This window comes from Marmota monax, unplaced genomic scaffold, assembly GCF_021218885.2.
Source record: "Marmota monax isolate L192 unplaced genomic scaffold, Marmota_monax_Labrador192_F-V1.1 WCK01_AAM20220418_F8-fsc00020, whole genome shotgun sequence".
NCBI classification, from domain to species: domain Eukaryota; kingdom Metazoa; phylum Chordata; class Mammalia; order Rodentia; family Sciuridae; genus Marmota; species Marmota monax.
In genome coordinates, this window is record NW_026692912.1 from 20,145,273 (window position 1) to 20,161,951 (window position 16,679).

General features: G+C 50.0%; 1 protein-coding gene and 1 pseudogene across 7 annotated transcripts in view; one reads left to right on the plus strand and one right to left on the minus strand.

Annotated features, from left to right (window-relative positions):
• The first annotated feature begins 2 nt into the window (after positions 1–2).
• Positions 3–16,679, plus strand: part of Lrsam1 (leucine rich repeat and sterile alpha motif containing 1) — a 35,776-nt gene continuing 19,099 nt past the window's right edge. For 2 of the 7 annotated variants that reach the window (XM_046451355.2, XM_046451359.2), the window contains exons 1-13: positions 3–135; positions 512–650; positions 2,234–2,362; positions 2,680–2,736; positions 3,260–3,304; positions 4,271–4,348; positions 6,532–6,600; positions 8,705–8,789; positions 9,639–9,760; positions 12,783–12,873; positions 14,655–14,785; positions 16,103–16,132; positions 16,494–16,616. In XM_046451355.2, coding sequence (XP_046307311.1) covers positions 2,291–2,362; positions 2,680–2,736; positions 3,260–3,304; positions 4,271–4,348; positions 6,532–6,600; positions 8,705–8,789; positions 9,639–9,760; positions 12,783–12,873; positions 14,655–14,785; positions 16,103–16,132; positions 16,494–16,616 — 903 coding nt within the window. In that variant the 5' untranslated portion in view covers positions 3–135; positions 512–650; positions 2,234–2,290. Of the gene's footprint in view, positions 136–160; positions 651–2,233; positions 2,363–2,679; positions 2,737–3,259; positions 3,305–4,270; positions 4,349–6,531; positions 6,601–8,704; positions 8,790–9,638; positions 9,761–12,782; positions 12,874–14,654; positions 14,786–15,078; positions 15,174–16,102; positions 16,133–16,493; positions 16,617–16,679 lie in introns of those variants that run through there. The other 5 variants (XM_046451356.2, XM_046451357.2, XM_058581780.1 and 2 more) reach the window with 5 other exon arrangements.
• Positions 10,816–11,401, minus strand: LOC124097149 (large ribosomal subunit protein eL18-like; annotated as a pseudogene).

A 16,679-nucleotide genomic window follows, 5' to 3' on the forward strand; every position in this document is an offset into this window, starting at 1 on the left:
ACGCCGGATATAGGCAGGAAAACGCGGCTCTCGCGAGAACTTACGGCTCCGCCCAGTCTCTGAGTGACGCCCTTGCCGCCTTGTTGCTTGTGGGCAGGTGCCTAAGACTGACGGCTGGAGGGCCGGGTACCCGCGGTGAGCTGGGCTAGGGATTCGGAAAGGGGGTTCGGGCCACTTAGCCCAAGGTGTCAGAGAAGAGAGGGCTGTTCCTGAGATCTTGGGTCCTGCCGCTCCCATGTTTCCCTGTCATGAGGGTCACTCCTGGGTCCCTGTCACCCAATCCCAGAGCCCCGCCTCTCCCGTGAGGTGTCCTCACCCCCATTCCCGGACCCCAGTACCACGGCGATCCCAGACCCTTTCTAGCCCTTTCATGGTGTTTGCATTTTAGTAATCCAATCTATTCGGGTCCAAATCCAGTCTGACTCTTTCTGAGACTCTGCGGCTCCCAGAGTCTCAGACTTCGTCATCCTAGTCTGCATGACTTTCTGAGGTTCTGAGTTTCCGTCCCCAGTTCCTGTGTTTGCAGAAGACCACCAGCTCCGTGCTGGGTGGTCTGCGACCCCACGTCCATGACCAAGCCTTTTGAGTGATCCGCCTGCCTTCGGGTCCTCCCAAGGGACCTTCGGGGATTTCTCCATCCACAAAGCCAGGTTAGCCATTCCCAGTCCAGCCAGGGAAGGATGGGTGTGGTTCTCCCCATCTGGACCGGACTTCGGGGAGGAAACGGATGAGGGATAGACATCAGAAGCAGATTGAAAGGAGCTGATTTGGGATGGATTGGGGAGCCATATGGCATTGGGAAGGAGGTCAGGAGGGCTGGACATCCTCTAGAGGGTGAGGGGTAGCCGGTCATCAGGGAGCAAAAGAGTAAGTGCTGGTCATTTGGGAGGATTGGAGAAGGGCTGTTTTTAGATCATTTCTCATTCCTATAGGCAGGTGGGTGACAAGAGGGCTCTGAGCTGGCTCTGCAGGCCTGGCAGAGCCACTTCTGACAGCCCACGCCCAGGGATGGAGTCCTCCCTCTGAGGACCGGGTGTGTCTTCTTTGGTTGCACTGTTTCCCTTCTTCCTAGCTCTTGTAGTAGTCCCTTATTCAGTGTCACCTATACAGTGCTTTGTAGTGTCCACTTAGGGAGAGATTATACTGCCGGGTACTGTGCTGTGGGCATCACATACATTAATCATTGGGTCCTCACAGACCCCCCCCCCATGTTAATAACATTATTACTCACACTTTACAGATGAGGACACTGAGACTCTGAGAGGTGAACCAAATTGACACAGTTGGTGGGTGGTTTGATCTTGGACTCAAACCCAGTAATATTTCATCTCAAAGGCCATGATGTGAACCATCCAGTTCCCTGGGCGATTGTTTCCTAGGCCTTGCTGTCACTTATCCAACATTGATAATTGCAGATAGGAGCAGGTTTCCAGGCTGGGTTTGCTACAGTCAGGCTGTATAACCAGATCACTGCACTTAGTGAGCATTGGTTTCTACACCATAAACAGTGCTGGGATGAGAATCAAATAGAACAACTGTCACAACCATGAAGGTGGTAAGGTGCGTGAGGATTGTTGGATTTTTTTTTTTTTGGTGTTTTTTTTTTTTAAAAAACTTTTTGTTACTGAGAGGATTGAACCCTAGAGGTGCTCTACCACTGAGATACATTCCCAGCCCTTTTTAGTTTTTATTTTGAGACAGAGTCTTTCTGAGTTGTCCAAGCTGGCCTTGAACTTGCAATTCTCCTACCTCAGACTCCTGAGTTGCTGGGAATACAGGTGTGTGCCACCATGCCCAGCTCCGAGGATTGCTTTTTAACTTTTACTTAACTCACGGATCTCTTTGGTTATGATGTAGTTGAGCTCCCCAAGTCATGGCTGATTTAGTTGGGTGTTGCTGATGCTACTCTGAGGCCCAGAGGAACCTGAGGAAACTCCCCTAAGGCAGAGGGGAGAGGGGATCCAGAATGGAGAAGGACCAGCATCTCACAGTGGGTCAGTGGCAAACGTAGGCCTGAACCCAGGTGACCTGGCCTGCCTTTGTGCTCTTTTCACCCCATCCTGCTCCTTATTTTTCCATCCAAAGTATTGAGCTGTACTGTGTAGGCTAGGAGTACTGATGACTAAGGGAGACACAGCCCTGCCTGCCTAGAGCTTACAGTCCAGCAGCCAACTGCAAACTCTGTTACTCTGCCGCCTGTCCTGAGAGTCAGGGGCTATAACGAATTCCCCAGGCCCTGACTTGTCTTCTACGACCAGTGTCCTAAAGATTTCCCTGGGAAAAAGGAAAGATGCCACTCTTCTTCCGGAAGCGGAAACCCAGCGAGGAAGCGAGGAAACGCCTAGAGTACCAGATGTGCCTGGTGAGGGAAAGCGGGTTTCCTCCAACTCCTTCTCAGCTCTTCCTCTGCCCAGTGGAATAGGGCTCTGCCTGCCCCAAGCTGCCTCCATCTTCCCTACTAACCCCTGCACTTCCCCTTGGGCTGAACGTACTCATTCCTTGTTGACTTCTCTTCCCTGCTGGACCTCAAACTCCGGGGAAGCAGGGATCACACACAGGATGGACTGGTGGAACCAGACTGTGCTGTGTCCCTTGCAGCTCCTGAATTCTATGTTTCTTTGCCTGTTTTGTTTGCATGCTTTTTAAAAAATTCTTTTAAAAAATTTTTTTTTTCCTTAGGCAAAAGAAGCTGGGGCAGATGACATTCTTGACATCTCTAAATGTGAGCTCTCAGAGGTAAACTGAGGGTAGTGTAAGGGATGTGGATTTGATTTATATTGTGTTCTTTTATTGCATGTTCCCCAGGAAAGACAGATTTGGAAGAGGGCTTAAAAGCAAAAACAAAACAAACAAACAAACAAAAACAGAAGTACTAGTCAAGAGATCTTTCCTTAGATTCCATTCTTGTCCAAAAGAATTGAGATGATCCTTTGGACATAACAGTCAAGAACTCTAGTTAGAAAATGTACCCACAGAGTCCTCAAATGTTGGAAAAGTCAGGATTCTTCAAAAAAGACAGGGTTCCTGATGGGAACTGGATGGGCAAGATAGGACAAGGCCCCTCCTGCCCACTGATTGGGGCAGGACTGACCTCGTCCCCAGCATTCTTCTTCCCCAGCCCTTCCCTGGTGGATTGCTCTTCTCAGCAGATTTTGTCATGCTCCCCTCTGCCTGCCTCTCCCTCAAGTCAATGCCCTACAGAGAACAAATGAAAACTTGGCAGGAGGGGAGGCTCTTACTCTTCTTTATCTTGTCTTAGATCCCATTTGGGGCTTTTGCAACATGCAAAGTTCTACAGAAGAAGGTGAGCTGATTCTTTATTTTCAGAGAATTGCTTACTACATGTTTGCTTGTCTGAAAGCATGTGGGATTTTAGGTGCTATCTTCCTTACCCAGGCAGAAGATACCTTCTCTCTGGCTCTCACCCTGTTGGTCTGCGGCAGGGGTCACAGTTAGGAGAGCAGGCTTCAGGGCTGGATAGCCCTGGGGGTCTTGTGGCTCTGCCTTCACTAGCTCTATGACTTTTGTAACTTCCTTAAACTCTTACATCTCAACTTCTTCATCTGTGAAATGAGGGTATTCATAGTTCTACTCTCCCAGAGATATTGTGAGAATTGAAGGAACAGTAGGTAGAGGGATATAATTCCTGTCACATACTAAACACTTATTAACCCCAGTGATAATAACAACAGAAACTGCACCCATTTTGCTCTGGCCATACAAGGGAGTTTAGGAGGGGAATGAATGATTTTTCAGAAGTGCAGTGCAGCTTTAGCAAATTTGGGTGCAGCGGGCACATCTCTAATGAACTAAGTAAAAAGTGTTCCCTCCCAAGAGCGTCATGAGCTCCGTGTCCCTGGAAGTATTCAACCAGCAGTCAATGCCCAACACAAATAGCAACATATGACAGGCCACACACTCACTGGGTGCCCATCCTGGGCTGAGGACTTTTTATCATCACAGCAGTCCTCTGAGGAAAGTACTTTATTATTCTCTGTTTTCCAGGAAGACACTGAAGCTGAGAAAGGTTAAAATCAGGACAGCTGATCCCTTCTCAGAATTAGACCTCTAAATTCCAGATCTTAGCGCCATATGATTCCACATTCAGAAGTCCCATGACACTAACAGCATTCCCATTGCATGTCTGGGCAAGCAGAGATACCCAGGGGACAGCAGGGCTGCTGGGCATCTTGTGCCACACTCCACTTGCCTTTGGCTTTCCCCTGCTGCTCTTTCCTGCCTGACTCTTCCTCCACTCTTTGCCTCACAGGTGTTGATTGTGCACACGAACCACCTCACTTCCCTGCTTCCCAAGTCCTGCAGCCTCCTGAGCCTCGCAACCATCAAGGTACTGGGGCCCCCTCCAGTGTCATAGACTCTATATCGTGTTCCAGGTAGCAGTTGGATTTCTGTTAAAGGTTATGCCATATGGTTTTGTTGCTATTGTTGTTTTGGTGGTACTGGGGATTGAACCCCCAGGAGCACTCTACCACTGAGCTACATCCCCAGCCCTTTTTATTTTATTTTGAGACAGGGTCTTGCTAAGTTGCTAAGGCTGTTCTTGAACTTGCAATCTTCTTGCCTCAGGCTCCTGAGTCACTGGGATTACAGGCATGCACCACCACCTCTGGCTCCAGATGGTCCTAATATAATAAATGGTCAATCTGTGATTTGATCAGCCTGCTTTACTGGGCACTTCTGTACGCTGTCCAGCAGGTAGAGTGACAAAGATAGCCAAACTAGGTGGTTTACATGCTAAGTAAAAAACTAAATCCTAGATTTGTTGCAAGTAAATTAGCAGACAGTGTGGAAACAGATGGCCTCAAATAAGACAGAGGGACATCCAGGGCATTGTATGATCAACATGTGAAAATCCCTCCTAACTGTGGGCCCCTCCTGGACAGGGGCTGGGGCGTCATCACAGCATTTGCAAGATATCACCCAGGATTGTTCTGCATGAATGTGAACTTGTGAGAGTTAGTGTACACACTGAGAGAAGACTGGCATCTCAGACATCAAGTGTTCTTCACGGTCCGCTCTGGGTTACAGACTGGGGATAGTTTTTACACTTCTTTTTTGTTTTGATCCAGCATGTTTTTTGTTATTGTTGTTGTTTTGTGTGTGTGTGTGTGTGTGTGTGTATGTTTTATGGTGCTGGGGATTAAACCCAAGGCCAAGCATGTGCTCTACTGCTCAGCTCCTTCCCCAGTTGATGAATTATTTTGTATTCAGAAAAAAAGAGAACATTTAATCCTGATGATTAAATGTGATTCCAGCAACTCAGGAGGTTGAGGCAGGAAGATCGCAAGTTCAAGACCAGTTTGGGCAAATTAGTAAGCCCCTGTCTAAAAATAAAAAGTAAAAAGGGAGGCCTGGGGTTGTGGCCCAATGGCAGAGCACTTGCCTGGCATGTGTGAGGCACTGGGTTCGATTCTCAGCACCACATATAAATAAATGAATGAAATAAAGATTTTTTAAAAAAATAAGTAAAAAGGGATTGAGATGTAGCTCAGTGGTAGTGTGCCCCTAAGTTCAATCCCCAGGATAGAAAAAAAAAAAAGAGAGAGAGAGAGAGAGAGAGAGAGAGAGAGAGAGAGAGAGAGAGAGAGAGAGAGCTATAGACATTTAAAATATATTTTAATATTTCTATTTGTAGTTTATATGTGTATATTTTATCTGCACATGTGTGTGCTGGTATATATTTATTCTTTGCCTTTTTTGCTCATTTTAATCATTAAAAAAAATTAGTAGGCCAGGCACAGTGGCACATGCCTGTAATCCTAGCAACTCAAGAGATTCAGGCAGAAGGATCACAAGTTTAAGGCCAGCCTAGGCACTTTAGCAAGACCTTCTCTTAAAAATAAAATAAAGGGCTGAGGATATAGCTCAGTGGGTGGAGTGCACAAGACCTTGGGTTCAATCCCCACGAAAACAAAGAATAACAAAAATGAAATAAAAAGGGCTGGGTTGCAGTTCCAAGGTAGAGCACTCCTGAGTTGAATCCCTAGTACTTAAAAAAAAAAAAAAATTAGCAAATAGCAGTTAAGCAAAGAAAAGTTGGAGCAAGGGATACCATTTGTGGTAGAGGGCTTGCCTAACATGCCCAGGCCCAGGGTTCAATCCCCAGCACCACAAAAATAAAGAAAGAAAAGGGGAGAAAACATACAGTTTTGCACTCTGGAGAACCATTATCACTATTTTATTGCATATTTGGTAGGGTTTTTTCCTGTGGGAATATTTTTGATGCTATGGAATGTTTTTACTTTTTAGCCTACAGATACACATACTGTTTTATATCATATTTTTTGGCTTATCAGTAAAAATAAAAACTTGATAAATAAAGGAAGGAAATGGCATAATCATTTGAAAAAGGGAATGAGATGGGATTGCTGGATGTTGAGTGGGGGAGAGAGGGTCAGGTGATGGTGGCTGCAACACCAGAGGCTTGAGTGGCCCCTGTCATCTAGCTTTTCTGAGCCTGGAATCCTGGGGCTTTCTCAGTGGGTGTCTGAGAGGTGTCTTCCTCTTCAGGTTCTGGATCTCCACAACAATCAGCTGGCAGCCCTTCCTGAGGACATAGGGCAGCTGGGAGCCCTGCAGGTAAGACTGTGGGAAACAGAAACCCACCTCCCATGGTGGAATGTTCTGGGTGTGTTCTTGCCAATAGAAGCAGGCTGCACTTGGTCCCGGTGCCACCCTTTCTGTCTGGGCTGTGGCTATTTTTGACACCTGCTTTTTGGGACTTCATCTTGAGCTTCCACAGCTTTTCAGAAAAAAAAAAAGCACAGTCTACATCTGAAGAGCAATGGCTGCGCACTCCCACCGCTGCCTTGGCAGTAGCAGCCTTGCACTGATGGAGCAATCACTCTGTGCCAGTGCTGAGATAACTCCGCCCCTGGCATTACCTGCCAGTGTTAGTGTTGCCCCTGCTCTACAGAGGAAGAAGTGGCTTCCATTGCACTGAGGCTGAAAATCTCTCTTTACCACACCAGAAGATCCCAAATAGGCTGGGAGTGCAGTTCAGTGGTAGAGTTCCTGCTTAGCAGGTGCAATGCTCTGGGTTCCATCTCCAGCACTGCAGAAAGAAGACCCATGCTATGGGACCCAGCTGTCCTTCTAGTCTCCTCTCCTTTTCTTCCTCCCTTTGCTTGCTGAAATCACCTCCTAATACCCTCTATTCTCTGTCCCCACCCCAGCAGGACCTTTCCTTCTGCTGAAGTGGTCCTTCCTGGGGCTGTCTGTGGGGCCTTCCTTCACCTATTAGCCCAATGTCCTGAATCCTCCCCAGCCTCCTAAGTGCATCCCCTCGGTCCTCTCTGTTCCCACCCTACTTATCTCCCCAAGGGCACTCTATAATTGCAGTCTATAATCATAATTATGTATTCAGGCCTCACCTGTGGAATGTGATTTCTCTGAATGCTGCCCCTTTGCCTAGCTCACCGCCTGGCACATGGAAAACACCAAAGAACAGTTTCAATGAACCACCCCAACATATGGGTGATGTCATCGCATTTTACATAAAAGAAAACAGAGGTACAGAGAGATGACTGTGTCTGTAACTTGCCCAAGGTCACATAGAGAACATGTGGCAGAGCAGTAGTGATTGTCCCCACTTTGATCCACAGTATGAACTTGGCATAGGATCTTAAGGGATCTGCATTCCTTTTTTTTTTTCTTTAATTGGAGGTTGAACCTGAGGTGCTGCACCACTGAGCTACATCCTCAGCCTTTTTTATTTTTCACCTTGAGGCATGGTCTTACTAAGTTGCCAAGCCAGCCTGGAACTTGAAATCCTCTTGCCTCAGCCTCCTGAGGTGTTGGGATTGTAGGTGCCACCATGCCCAGTGGGACTTTTTTTTTTTTTTAAGAGAGAGAGAGGGAGGGAGGGAGGGAGGGAGGGAGGGGATTTTTTAATATTTATTTTTTAGTTTTTTCGGCAGACACAATGTCTTTGTTTGTATGTGGTGCTGAGGATCGAACCCGGGCCACACGCATGCCAGGCGAGCACGCTACCGCTTGAGCCACATCCCCAGCCCAACTTTTTTTTTTTAATATGTATGTTTTTGTAGAATTATGCATTTTCTGTCTTGTAACTTTTGGGTACCTGACTAAAAAATGCAGACCTCCTTTGATTCATCAAATATTTACCTACCACGATCTTTTAAATGGCCACTTAGCTTCCCATTGCATAGTTTTTAATGACTTCATAGTGTGGCATCCTGTTGGCCTCCTGACCTTGCCTTGCAGGATCCTGGAGGGAGCAGGCTCTGGAAATCCATTAAGCCCAGCTCCAACTTCAGCACCACCAGTTCTGGCCTTGAGACCTCAGCCGACCACATCACCATTTGTGGCCCAGTTCCCTTTCCTCAACACTGTGCTGCCTCACCCAGCCTGACTCTGATAGCCCTCCTTCCTGCCTCCTGCCTGGGCATTTTTGGTTAATACAAATGATGGAGCCTCAGCCGGGAGCAGGTTTTGGTCTTGGCCTTTCCTTCTGGGGCAGCTGACTTCACCACTCTGAGCTTGGTTTTCCCATCTCTCTATTGGGATCGTAACAATCCACACCTTCCTCACTGGACAGGCAGAAGCAGGTCAAGGCAGGTGTTTACAGTGCCCAGAGGACACCTGGCCTAAAGCAGGGGTGAGGGGACAGAGGTAGTCACTGTGTGTGTGACTTCTCATGTTATTTCTTTCTCTTTCTTAGGTATTAAATGTGGAAAGGAATCAATTGACTTATCTCCCACGCTCCATTGGGAACCTGATCCAGCTCCAGACCCTCAATGTGAAAGGTAGGGGACCAGGAAGGCTTGTCCATGTGACCCTCGGTCAGCTGTGGGCCAGCCCAGTCAGGATCCACAGGGAGCTCTGTCTGGAGCCACTGAACATGAAGATGACACTTAAACTGGACTGAGCTCCTGCTAGGTCTGTGTGTCCCTATAGTAACCAGAGAGAAGGTGTCTGGAGGGTTCGCGTGACTCCTCAGAGTCAGACAGTAGTGACAGCTACACTGAGACTTGGTCCTTCGTGTGTATAATGAGGAGTGGTGGGAAGAGAGAGGACTGCCTGGCTGAGGGTGATGGAGGCGCCATGACAGTGGTTCTGAGTGGTGTGTCACACCCACTGAATAACGTGGTCTCCTGACGGTCCCTGAGGAGCCAGAGGGCAGCAGAGTTGTCTGCAGCCTACAGATGAGGAAAGTGCCACTCAGAGAACAGTGATGTGCCCAAGAGCACCCAGTGAGGTGACAGTGAGCCAAGACTCTGATGCAGTGTAGCTCCAGCCCTGCCCCACCCCAGCTCCTCCACTTCCTCCCCAGCACTCTGCACAGAAGCCTCAGCCTATCTAACGGTGGTGTCTGACAGTGATTGAAGATAATGGCGCCCCAGCTGTTGATCACTAACCATGGGACAGGCACTGGGCCCAGGACCTCACAGGCATCATCTCATTGAATCCCTCTGGACTCCTGCAAGGCCAGATAGTGTCCTCGTCCATGTCTCACAGATGAGGCCTGGGGAGGTAGTTAGTTGTCCACTGAGCTAGTCAGTGGTGGCAGAACCTCTCCATCCCTACCCGCACTGAGACCTGCAGTGTCAGGCAGGACTTTGGGGTGCTGAGCTCTGCCACTGGGGTCTCTCTAGACAACAAGCTGAAGGAGCTGCCGGACACCGTGGGGGAGCTTCGAAGCCTGCGTACTCTTGACATCAGTGAAAACGAGATTCAGAGATTGCCACAGATGCTGGCTCATGTCCGAACCCTGGAGGTAAGTGGGGAGCCATTCTCACCTGGGGTCCTCTCAGCATGCCCCATTCTGCTCACCCCCATTCCCAAGGGTCTGCTCTGGTCACAAGGTGCCTGGTCCCAGAGGCCCCCAGCCATGGTCCTTAGGAGCTTACAGAGCCAGTGATATGTGGGCATTTGTAACAATGTGACTTTTGCTACCATCATGGAGGCAGGAAAGCAGTCTAGAGTAGAGAAGAGGGAACGCTGAACCTGGAGGGGCTACACTTTAGCAAATCCATGGCATTCAAACTAGACCTTGGAGAGGAATGAGATTTTGTGATATAGACGTGGACAACAGGAGCATTTGGTAGAGGGGGCAGGGTAGGAGAGGCAGGAGGTGGGAAGCACAGGATCCAGAAGGGAGGAGGGGCCAAGTGGTCGGGAGTTGCTGGACCTGGGACCCCGGTCATCAGGAAGCTGGGAGGGAAGGCAGGGCCTGCAGGGTGGGTTGGGGTCTGGGCTCAGCATGGCTGGGCAGAAACCAAACCTCATTGGAATGTCGGGTGGCAGGGGAAGGCAGGGGCCTCTTGGGACCCCGAGTGAGTCAGCTCAGGCTGGCATGACAAAGAACCATGGACTGGGAGCTGAAATGGAGAAATCTGTGTTCTCCCCATCCAGAGGCTGCAAGCCCAAGGTCAGTGTTGACAGGGCTGGCTCCCCCTCAGCCTCTCCTCCTGGCTTGTCTGGGGCCTCTCCTTCCCGTGACTTCATGTCACCTTCCTTCTGTGCCTGTCTGCATCCAAATTTCCTCTAGTCATGTTGGATCAGGGTCCAGCCTTTCTCCAGAGCCACATTCTGAGGTACAGGGGTAGGGACCTCAACTGGCATACATGTGAGTTGGGGGACATAGTTCAGCCCACAACAGACACCAACTCAAGGAGCCCACTCCGAAGGTGAGCTCTCGTGGTCTGACAAGATGGCTCCATTCACCTGGAGCTTTCTAGAGCTAGTCACTTGACCTGTGTTAGCTCTGAATCCTCACAGAATTTTTTTTTTTTCAAATTCAAAGCTTCTTTATTAACAATAAATCCAGGGTTAGTTTTTGTAGCCTCGGCTGGCCCTCCGTCCTCTGGCGCACTCAAATTTCCTGCCCTTGGAGCGGACATAGGGTTTGGTGTGGCTGTGTGGGGTCCCAGGAGCCTTGCCAAAATGCCTGTACACCTCTCGGCCCTTGCGAGGACCAGAGAGCAGGACTGTGCCACGGCCCTTGGGGGAGTCCAGGGCCAGTTGGTCAAAGGTGAGGATCTTGCCCCCAGCCTTAAGGATGCGGCTGAGGGCTCAGCTGCTCACGCGCAGTGTGCACACCTTCAGTTTGGGCACCTCCTGAACACGAACGTCATCTGTTATGGTCCCCACGACCACAGCTGTTTTGTTTTCTCGGCCAGGAAGCCGAGATGATCTCTCCGGATCATCCGGGAGAGGGAGAGAGGTGGCCTATTGGTGCGACTCATGAACAACTTCTTCAGTACAACTCAGTTGAAGGTAGAATTGGTTCGTCTAGCCAGAAACTATACAACTTGACCAACAGCCTTAGGTGGATGTCCTGGCTCTTGGGCTCCTTGTGCCGAACCTTTCGGTCCTTGTTGTGGCGTATGTCGACTCCCATGATGGAGCCTAGAGCTCAGCCTAGTCCGGAAAGAGCTCACAGAATTTTTTTGAAGCAAATATTGTTGTGGCACCTTGAAGATGAAGAAGCTGGGGCATGTACAGAGGTAGTCACTGTGTGTGTGACTTGCCCTGGAGTCACGCAGTTAGCCCTGGCAAGGTGGAACGTAGGCTGCCTGAATCTGATGCCTGTGTTCCTCACCTTCTTGCAGCTCTGTGTGTGGGGTGACCAATCCACTCGCAGTGAGGACAGTCATGCTGAGCATCCCAGAGTCCCCTGATTCTGTCAGTCAGTCACCTCCCTCAAGCCAAACTGTCTGTTGGGGGGGGCAGGTAGCTCAGAGGGTGCAAAAGGAAGTGGCCCCCCTCTGTAGCTGGTATCCTCCTACCTGGTGGCTGGATTTGGAAAGCACAGGGTGCTCAGGGCAGGAGAGCACAGGTTGTTCTCTGTGCTGTCCACGAGAACATTCTGCAAGGGTGGGAGTGTCCGTGTCTGTGCTGTCTCATCAGGCCGGCCACAGGTGGCTCTCGAGCACGTGCAGTGTAGCCAGTGTGCCCAAGGAACTAAATGATTTCATTGAACTTTAGTTAATTTATGATTAAATAGCCACAGCAGTAGACAACACAGCGCAGAGCATGTGTTCCCCGGGGATATCCTCAGACCTGTGGGGAGCTCTCTGGGCCTGGGGTGCGGCTCAGGGTGGAGCACTACAGAAGCAGCTCCAGGAGGAAGGCTCCGTGGGCCCAATCCTTTAAAAAGAAGCTTTGGAGCTTCTCATTTTAAAAGTCGTGTATATATTGTTAATATATATATATATATATATATATATATATATATATATTAATAATAAATATTAAAAAGATTTCACAACTAGGCATGGTGGCACACACCTGTAATCCCAGTGGCTGAGGCAGGGGATCGCAAGTTCAAAGCCCACCTCAGCAATTTAGTGAGGTCCTGAGCAACCTAGCAAGACCCTGACTCAAAATAAAAAATAAAAAGGGCTGGCTCAGGGCTTAAGCACCACTGGGTTCAATCCCTGGTACCAATAAAAAAAAGGATTTCACATAGGCAGTATCCCATAATCCTCCTGTTAGAGGAAACCACTTTGAGTTTGAGACAGACCCTCCACCCATGGCTTCTATCCCATACTAATGTCAGAGGTATAGTATAATTTTTAACAGAGTTGGAATCGCATTCTTGCCCATCCTGTAAATTCCTTTTGGTCACTCACTTACGTATTTGTCCCTAAGAGAGCAAGAGAGCTTGTTGTGTGCCAGCACCACCCAGGTGTTGGAAGGGCTCCTGGCACACCTAGGCAGAGGGGCCAGGTGGCTTCCACTCCTGCTGGGTGGCAGGTGAGGCACACAGTAAGGACAGGCCCCTATGTCTGCAGACGCTGAGTCTCGATGCTTCGTCCATGATCCACCCCCCACCGGAGGTGTGTGGTGCCGGCACCACCGCCATTCAGCAGTTCCTCTGCAAAGGTAAACTCAGGCCATCTGTCACCAGCGGCCACCCTGCGCCAGCCCCGGGGTGGGGGATGGTGTCACTGTCCCTGCCTGCTCGGAGCTCAGGGTCTGTGATCACGGGCTGGCTTAGGAGGGAGCACAGGGGTGCCCCTGGGTTAGGTTGGGACTGGTGAGGGGCCTGGCAGAAGGAGGAGCCTGTGGAAGGCTCTCGAGGGGTGGGCGGAGGGGTGGGCCGTGGGTGAGCCTGAGGTGTGAGGAGGCCTGTGGGGCTGGAGCGCTGGAGCCCAGGGAGGAGAGGTGGGGAGGGGGATGGAGGGGCCTGGCCAGTGTCCAAGGGAGACTGGATTTCACAAGATCAGATTCACTTTTTACAAAGATCACTCGGGCTACAGTGAGAAGGGATTAGAGGGGGCAAGAATGAATGGGGGACCAGTGAGGAGGCCATGGAGGTCATCCAGGGGAGAGAGGGTGGTGGGCTGGACTTGGTGGAAGGACAGGGCCGCAGAAGGAGCTAAACCTTGGAACGCCTGCGCTCCCAAGGTGGATGTCCCCAGTTGGCCCTGTCACTGTGGGCCTTTCAGAGCACAGCTGAGACTCGCGCATGTGTCGTCCGACATCTGATGAAGGTGCCATTGCGGAGCAGTGGGATTGGATGGTCTTTTTAATACCTGAGTGACTCTGGAACAATTGTGGGGACAGTGAACCCCGGGCTGGGCACAGCTCAGTGGTGAGGGCCTTGCCCGGCAGGAGAGCCCTGGGTTTCATCCCCAGCTCACAAAGAAAGAAGGAAAGAAAGAGAGGAAGAGGGAAAGAGAAAGGAAGAAGGGAAGGAAAGGCAAAGCCTGCTAATCAGGTGGATAAACAGCAGAGCTCATTGTTATTTTGATGTCACTTCCTTGTTAGTTGAATATTTGTATGTCTGCCTATTTTGGTATTTCTTGTCAACTACCTATTTGTGTCCTTCCAAGGGAGGAGATAATTCTGATTACACCAAAATGTGAAATTTGCTTTTATCAAGCCGAGCACAATGGCACAGCCCTGTAATCCCAGCAACTTGGAAGGCTGAGGCAGTAGAATTGCAAGGTGAAGGCCAGCCCCAGCAAGACCCTGACTCAAATAAAAGTAATTTAAAAAGGCTGGAGGTATGGCTCAGTAGTTGAACTCCTCCGAGTTCAAGCCCTAATACTGCAACATAAATAAATAAAAAATAAAAACAATTTTTTTCTATTTTTTTGGTCTCAGATGGACACCAGCATCCAAGTTAAAAAGACCAGGTGTTGCAACCAGAATAGGTGCAATATATATTATAGACCCATAAAATGTAAAGAGCTCCTGGAAATCAGCAAGAAAAAGGCAAGCAATACAATGGAAAATGAGTATAGGGTATGACCCCTTTCACATTATACAGAAGGAAGCTATCTATACAGGAGGGCCAGAGAAGGAAGGAGACTTGCCCAAGATCTTGCACACACAGGAAGTTATTAGTAAAGCTGGATTCTGGACCCAGTTTCTCTGCTTCTCCTGGGCTTTTCTACCACCTTGTTCTCACTTGGATGGAGAGGCAGATGACTTGCCCATTTACTCACTCAGCTGACACTAAGCACTTGCCCCATCCCAGGCCTGGAGGCTAGGACTAGTGGACAAGGTAGGGGGGCCCCATCCAGGGAGAACGAGAGCAGTTTGGACTGAGCCTGGCAGCATGGGCTGCGGGGGAGGAAGGAGAGAGGAGAGGAGCAAGGGATTTGGGAACAGACAACTTCAGGTCCCCCTGCCAGCTAGTGTCCCATCTCTTGCAGAGTCAGGGCTGGAATATTATCCCCCTTCTCAGTATCTGCTGCCAGTTCTGGAGCAAGATGGAGCTGAGAACTCCCGGGACAGTCCTGATGGGCCCCCAGACCGGTTCTCACGGGAGGAGGTCAAGTGGCAGGTAAGGCAGGCCTGTCTGGTGGTGCTCACTGCCATGTGCCTGTGTTGGGGCTGCCAGGATGAGGGGATGATCAGAGCTGAAGCCCCCAGATTCCTCCATTAAACTAGAGCTTCCCTCCATTCAGACCAGCCTTTTTTTTACAAGGCCTGCCATGGGCTTACCAACCATCAGCTGCTCAGGGATCTCTGTGTTTCCTGAACAAACCACACTCCTCCCTCCATCAGGGCCTTGAACAAGTGGTTCCCTCTGTCTGGAATTCTCCCCACTCACCAGTTTATTGAGTCCTCTGAGAAGCACCAGCCCAAGTCAGTGTCCTGTTCTGTGTTCTCAAAGCACCCTGTGCATTTCCTTGGCAGCATTTAACACCGTGCTGAATTTAATGAAAGTGGTAAATAATTTTTCTACCGTCTTGTCTGTCCTTGGGATGGGATCATGTCTGGATTGCTCCTTGTTGTCTTTCAACAAATTCTTCCTGACCACATACCACATGCCCCCCACCATGCCCTAGGTGTAGTGAAGGAGGCTGATGGGCACATAGGCCAGCACCAGTGACAGGTGGCCCTGCAGGATGCTCAGTAAGGACTTGCACTGCAGCCTGGGGGCACCTGCTCCTGGAGCAGCAGAAACTGTCTCCACTGTCGGCTTCCACAGCCCGGGCTCACAGTCAGTTTGCTCTGCTGGCTGTGGTGGAGGACAGCACTGCAGGGGAGGGGAGCACAGCTGCCGGAGTTTGGCTTCACAGCTTCCAATGATGCTTTGGTTGATTTCTGGTTGCCAGATGCCACCCTTCCCTGTTTCCGCTGCTGACGTAAATGCATTTGCAATTTTATATTTTTCGGACAGTTCAATGAAAGTTGGAAAGGAAAGAGATGACCATCTAGGAAACTTGTGCTAATCGGTACTTTGAGAAAGTATTTACAATATACATCCCATGCTCCAGGGCTCACTGATGTGGTCACCTGTTGGTGGACGCTGGTGTGGTTTAGTTTTCACTCTTCAATGATCCTGTAGGAACCTGTACATGCTCCTTCTGCATTTGCAAGTACTTAGGTAGCCAGACAGGAGCTCTAGGTGCCACACACAGCCACGGGAAGTGTGTATCTTGTTTCATGGTCTTCTTTTGGAGCACCAGGCCTGCTCAGCGCTGCCTGCCCAGAGCTGTCTTGGCACCTCCTGGGCAGCCCCCCACCTATTCTGTTGCAGCAGTTGGGTAGGCCAGGGTCCGCATGAGGCCAGGCCACTGGGGAGATTCTGGTACATGTGCTGTTGAACACCCTAGCTGTGCCCTTCTCCTGACCTCTGTCTCTTCTCCCCCAGAACAGGTTCTCTGACTATGAGAAGAGGAAGGTAAGAAGATGCCTCTTTTCCTCTTCTCTGATCTGTTCACTAAAAATCTCAACTCCTGAGATATTTGAAGAAAGAGCTTATTCCTGGCTCTGATTCAAGGCTGAAGATGTGCTCTCCTCTCACGTGCATTGTCTCACTGGGTCCTCGTGCCTCCTCCAGTGATGGCAGAGTATCCACTTGACAGATAAGACAGAAGCTCAGAGTGGGAGGCCAGACAGGTTCTAGACCACCAGGCCCCAGTGGACAGCTGGGGTTGCTCAGCACTGACCTACAGCCCATGCTACTTAGCACTGCCCCTGCTGCTGTGTCCTGGTGCCCACGGAGCCCATGCTGGCAGTCACCAGCATCTTTACTCCTGCAGGAACAGAAGATGCTGGAGAAGCTGGAATTCGAGCGGCGCCTGGACCTCGGGCAGCGAGAGCATGCCCAGTTGCTTCAGCAGAGCAGCTGTCAGAAGGACGAGATCCTCCAGACAGTCAAGGAGGTGTGAGCAGCCCAGGAATCAGACTGTTGTCCCTAGCCAGTGGCCTTCTGACACAGGCCAAGG